General features: G+C 29.4%; 1 protein-coding gene across 1 annotated transcript; it reads left to right on the forward strand.

Moving 5' to 3' along the window:
• Positions 1-251: 251 nt before the first annotated feature.
• Positions 252-4950, forward strand: LOC114302998 (1-aminocyclopropane-1-carboxylate oxidase homolog 4). The gene is made up of 3 exons (XM_082919574.1): positions 252-877; positions 1600-1914; positions 4510-4950. Exons 1-3 carry the CDS (start codon positions 356-358, stop codon positions 4771-4773), a joined length of 1101 nt encoding a protein of 366 aa, XP_082775700.1. The 5' UTR covers positions 252-355; the 3' UTR covers positions 4774-4950.
• Positions 4951-6761: the final 1811 nt, after the last annotated feature.

Here is a 6761-nt window from a genome sequence, read left to right on the forward strand (position 1 = left end):
ATACAAATGAACTTTTAAGCTAGAGTTAAAATAGCTAAAAAATCAAAAAACTAACTAATAAAGCCACATGCCAAATGGCAGCAGCTCGTTTGGCATATGGCTTTTTTGGACTTTTTGATTAAAATAGTCATAAAAAGATAAAATAAACTAAAAAATTAATAAAATAAAATGTCACATCTAAATTATAATCATTTCATGTTCTTCTAATTTTAACCAATGAGTTTAAATTAATAATTTACTTTTCACAACCCACCTTATTCTTAAAATCTCAAAAATAATTTACTTTTATCGTTATAAATGAAACTATAATGAAAAGTAAACCATTAACACACCACACCACACCACATTGAGAAAAATGGCAGTCATTGCATCTACCGATTACGATCGCATGAAGGAAGTGAAAGAATTCGACGATTCCAAAATCGGCGTCAAAGGCCTCTCCGATTCCGGTGTCACTGCCATCCCCAAATTCTTCATTCAGCCGCCGGAAACTCTCTCCACTCTCAAATCTTCATCTTTCAACACCGGCGGCATCCCCGTAATCGATCTCTCTAACATAAATTCCCCCAAACTCCGACCAAACATCGTCAGCCAAATTCGAGAAGCCGCGAAAACTTGGGGTTTCTTCCAAGTGATCAACCACGGCGTACCCAATTATATTATCAACAAAACACTCATGTCAATCCGATCATTCCACGAACAACCCCAGGAGATAAAGGCAGAGCACTACGTTCGGGATGAGTTCAACGGATTCGTGTATGCCAGCAACAACGATCTTCTCCGGTCGAAGGTGGCGAGCTGGCACGACTACGTGAATGCTTGGATGTGGCCGGATGCTGTGGAGGCAGAGAAGATTCCGGCAGTTTGCCGGGAGGAGGTGGTGTTGGAACTTTATTTTAAGTTTTAAAATTTAAAGAGTTAATTATATTATTCATCTCCTGTAATTTGATATAAATTTCACTTTAATTGTTATAGTTTTAATATCAATAATTCGGTCCGTAGAATTTAAATCTAATTTTAATTTGGTTAATCTATCAAAATTAGAAATTAAAATTAATAAATTTGAGACACTTATTAATTTTTTAAAGTACACTTATCAATTTCTAAGGTGAATATATAGACAAAATTAACAAAAATTAGAACGAAATAACCAAACCGAAACTAGACTTAAAGTGTAGAGATGAAATTATTGAAATTAAAATTATGGAGACTAAAAGAAATTTGAGTCAAACCAAGAGTGAAAAGTGTAATTAATCTAAATTTAAGATAAAAAAATTAAATTTCACTCTAATCTCAATAATTTCAAATCGTACAGTTTAATTCCTAAACTTTAAAACATAATTTCAATGTAGTCCTTTGCTATTTAAATTAAAAATTAAAAATAATAATTTTTAAATATTTGTCAATTTTTTAAGATATGCACGTTAATAAAATTAATAAAAATTTAAATATAAAGAACAAATTAAAATATAGTGACTGTACATTTTAAATTTTATTTTAGAGTTGTATTTTTACACGAGGGGAGAAAAATATAATTTTAATATGTTTAACTTGTTGCAGCTCTCAAAACTCTAATTTTGATGCATAAATTCCCAACAGGTGGTGGAGTGGGACCGGTATGTGACGGATGTGGGGGAGAAGGTGGCAGAGCTGTTGTCGGAAGGGCTCGGATTGGCGGCCGGAAAACTGAAAGAGGAGGGGCTTCTAGGTTCGAGGTTGATTGCGGGAGTGTACTATCCTTATTGTCCCCAACCCAACTTGACATTTGGGCTTAACCCTCATACGGATCCTGGAGTGCTTACTGTTCTGGTGGAGAACCAGGTGATGGGTTTGCAGGTTAAGCATGAAGGAGAGTGGGTGGATGTGAAGCCTTTGCCTGGTTCCTTGATTGTTAACATTGGAGATGCTCTTCAGGTGACACTCGTACACATACCCCACATATTATATTTATATCATGTGTATGTATATAAATTATAAGAAAAATTATAACCGTAGTTTTTATATTTTGTCATATGTGCCATTTTAATCACTATATTTTTAATCGATAGTCATCGTTTGGGAACATATATTATAAAAAATTAAGGTTTTAGAAATTAAAATTTATGAATAAAATTATTTTTTAGAGACAAAATAATTTTGTTACGAAAAGTGTCATTATTGTATTTTTAGCAATAAAAATTAGATATTAGTGATAAATTATTATTTTTTTGAGACCAAATTTTTTGTCTAAAAAAAAAAAAACTATTTTGAGACCAAATTATTTTGTCCCTAAATGTCTATTTATTAGTGACATTTTTAAAATTTTGTCGCTAAAAGCCTTATTTTGAACTTTTCGAGACGACCTTTTAACGACTATTTTCATGACGATGAAAACTGGTTCCTAAATGTCTTTTGCAACAAAATTTTCACTTTTAGAGACTAAAATATTTGGTCTCTAAAACTCTTATATGTTGTAGTGATACTATTTTAGTAATTTTTTTACTTTTTATGAAAATATATGCAAAAAAATAGAGAAAGTAATGTGAAAATTTATAATGATTTTTAATGAGTTGTGTAAATTTTAGTCTAATTGACAATAATAGTTAAGATTTTTGACAAAAAAATTATCATTGAGGTCAATTCATTTGGTTGAGCAAGGTTATAATTTTTTTCCTAAAATCATGACATATGTTATTCATGTACATATTTTTCATAAGTAAAAATAAAAAAAAAACGATAAGGGTTGTAGTCAATTAGACCAAATTGAGATGAAATAAATAAAAAAATTCAGAATAAAAATCGAACCAATTGAAATTATATGAATCAAAATGACACAATAGTTAGAGTATAAGGACTACTTGTTTTATTTATCCTAAATAAAAAAGATGAGTATTCAGTCTAGTTCATAATCTTGATTGAAGGGTGTTTTTTGGAGTCATGGGATCCGCCACGGATCTCATTTCGATGACCTGAACTGTTCATTTTATCGGACACTTCGTGTATTTCACTTACACAAAAAATTAAATCGATCTGATAATCGTAACATATTCAATATATCATGTTTATCACCAAAAAAAAAAAAGACAATAATTGTGTTTTAAAAATAAAGAATCTTTTTTTTTACAAACGTGATAAATTTAATATGTTATGATTATCAGATTAATTTAATTTTTTATGTAAATAAAATACATGAAATACTCGACAAAATAAATAATTTAAATTATCGACATAAAACTTGTTGTGAGCCCTACAAATTCAAATATCACAATAGACTAGAGAGGAGCATTCTTATAAAAAATAAACAATTAAATAAAAAAAAATCCATTTTCTTTCACGCTAGTAAAGTAAATGGATGCCCACGGAGCGTCATCTAATTAAAAAAATTAAATTAATCAGATACAGTAATAATATGATTGCTTTATATTTGCATTAAAAAAATATAAATTACTTTTAAAATTATATATTACAGTTGTTAAGAAAAATATAATTTGATTACTTATTGTAAATATCTGATTAATTTAACGAATAATTTAAATCACCCAAATTATGTTAACGTGTGACCACAACCAACTAGGCCATTCGGTCCAAAAATTGTTTGACTGAGTGACAAGCCTCCTCCAAAAATTGTAGATAGATATGACAAACTTTCCATAATTCCATTTTCAAAATATAGATATATACACGGGTGTAGATTGTACTTTCAAACCAGGCCATCCGGTTCAAAAATTGTTTGACTGAGTGACAAGCCTCCTCCAAGAATTGTAGATAGATATGACAAACTTTCCATAATTGCATTTTCAAATTATAGATATATACATGGGTGTAGATTGTACTTTCAAACTAGCCCATCCGGTCCAAAAATTGTTTGACTGAGTGACAAGCCTCCTCCAAGAATTGTAGATAGATATGACAAACTTTCCATGATTGCATTTTCAAAATATAGATATATACATGGGGGTAGATTGTACTTTCAAACCAGGCCTTCCGGTCCAACAATTGTTTTGACTGAGTGACAAGCCTCCTCCAAAAATTGTAGATACATATGACAAACTTTCCATAATTGCATTTTCAAAATATAGATATAGAAAATATTTGGGACCCTCGTAAAAGAGGATTCTCATGACCTCTATTGATATATTGATCATTGATGTATTTAAATTTTTTTTGAGAGTTGTGTCTGACAGTGACATGAATAGTTTAGATCATTTTAATAATTATGGGGTTATGTTTCGTAAAAGCCTCTATCATTACTGTATAAATATATAAATGGATGAAGATTATGAGTGTAGATTGTACTTTCAAGAGTGCCCCAATGGCACATCATTCTCATGCAAAAAGTTTACATATGATCAACCAAAATTTAAGTATTTATATACATATGAAAAATGCAATATATTAACAAATTTTTAAGTTGATTTTCTTATTATCACAGAAAAAAAGTTTGAGTCTGACGTATATTTATTAATATTTTTGATTCTTTTATTTTTATATTTAGTGATAAAAAAATGATAATAACTTCACATATTTCAGATTATGTCAAATGGAGAGTATAGAAGCGTAGAGCATCGTGTGTTGGCTAATTCCATGAAGGAACCTCGAATATCAATTGTTCAATTCTTCAGCTTGTATAAGAAGGATGAAATTCGTCGTTACGGACCATTTCCAGAGCTTTTAACAGCCAAGAAACCAGCTCTGTATCGAAACTTCTTATACAAAGAATTTCATGATAATTTCTTCAGCAAGGGTTTGGACAGCAAGTCTTTTGTGGAGAAACTTATGATACCCCATGAATGAGTGAATATGAAATGTGAGGTGTTTTCATGTCTGTCACTGTGTGTTTGTGTTTGTCAGTGTAGATGGGGATGATGTGAACTACTAGATGCATATATTCACTGTGATAATACTCACTGTGTTTTAATATTTATATTTCCGACTCTTATTCAAGTTCTATGAAAACAGTGTTTATTGTTAGAGAGTTGTCGTGGTCATTCTAAATCACCTAATTTAAGGGTAAATTAATTATACCACTGGACATGAACCTAATTTAGAGATCCTAAGTCTAAGCTTGAGCCTGAACCGAAGTTTGAAATTAACTTTTACTTGAAATTTTGTCCGAACTTTTGGCCAACTCAAGCCTATGTTTAACTCAAAGAATTTAGGCTAGGCTCAAGTCGGCCAAATTTGAACATCCAAAAAAAAAAATCCTAAACTAATGTATTGCACTTTTTGAAAAGAAAAAGAAAAAATATCTCCATAAGTACAAAAACAAACCATAATAAAAACGTTAGTTTGAGTTATTTGTATCGAACAGTAAAATGTATTACATTGTAATATGGTGAGAAAATAATCCCTAATTTATAATATTTCACTTTTATTATATAGTATTTATATATATTCATTAATAATAGAATTCAATTTACTTGAGTTGTGAAAACACTTGCCCAAATTAAATTTGGGTTGACAATTTTCAACCCAATTGGATTTGATGACAAATTTGAAATTATGCTGCTTAAGTGTTAAAAAATTTTAAAGTTGGACTTGAGTTGCATAAGTTGAGCCCGTTTAAGTTGTAACCCTACTCTAAATGTTATGATTGATTGTAAACTTTTTTTGTGTAGGCAGATTGATAATTCTGTTGTGGAAAGTTTTGGAGTAGGGGGAAAAACATGCATAACGTCTAGGGTTTATCCAACTCTAGCAGTATTCAAGGACACTCATTTATATGCATTTAACAATGGCACTGAGACAATCACTATTGAGAATCTGGATGTTTGGAGCATGAACTCTCCCCTAATGAATTAAGTAGAGATGTAAAATAAATAAATAAGACAAGGTTTAATTAAACCAAGATCCTCTCAATTATTGGTAAATACCATTTTACCTCTTTATTTATGAACATATACATATTGATCCTTCCAATTATAAAAATTGAGGTGGTCTAGAGGGCATGAATGTGATATATTTTTAAAGTAAAGAAAATCAAAATGTACGATTTCATAAATAAGGGGAGAAAGTGATACTTTAATTAATAATAGTGTAGTTCATCACTTTTATGTTAATGTTTTCTAATAGTATCATTTTCTTTTTGATTGTTACTCTCTCTATTTAAAATCAACCTCATAAAACAAATCAACAAATAAGTAATAATTTTTCAAATTAATTGTTACAAAAAAATTGCAATTGTTTTAAATTAGGACAAATTACACTGTTAGTCTTGTAATTTGACCCTTATGTCATTTTAGTCTCTATAATTTCAATTGAATCAATTTTGACTATAAATTTTGTATTTTGTTTCAAATTAGTCCAAATGTTAACATTTTTTTTTTATAGTAAATGCGCACATGAATGGCATACATCATGTTTTTAGAAGTAAAATTATAGGTGTGAATAATTTAGTGACTTGACCTCGATCAATTCAATTAAAATTTTCTATACAAAATTCTAACAATATTATCAATTGAACCAATTTATAAAATAAAAAAATTTATTGATTTGAAATTATTTTTATAAATATACACTGAATTATTTTCCTTTATATTGCTACATTTATTTTGATCGCAACAGTGTACCAGAAGCGTAACCAAGATTTTCAATCGAAGGGGGCCAAAATATGTCATCTCCTTCAAATTCTTTCTAATATATATTTTTTACAACTATACAATTTCAAAAGCCTAATTGAGGTATAGGTTTTATCACATTACTTATTATTATTTAATATATTTTGTCTTGATTTTTTTTTATATTTGAAACTTATAACATTCATAGTGTTAATTATATAATGG

This window comes from Camellia sinensis, chromosome 3 (genome assembly GCF_055761805.1).
Source record: "Camellia sinensis isolate YWXY chromosome 3, ASM5576180v1, whole genome shotgun sequence".
Taxonomy (NCBI): domain Eukaryota; kingdom Viridiplantae; phylum Streptophyta; class Magnoliopsida; order Ericales; family Theaceae; genus Camellia; species Camellia sinensis.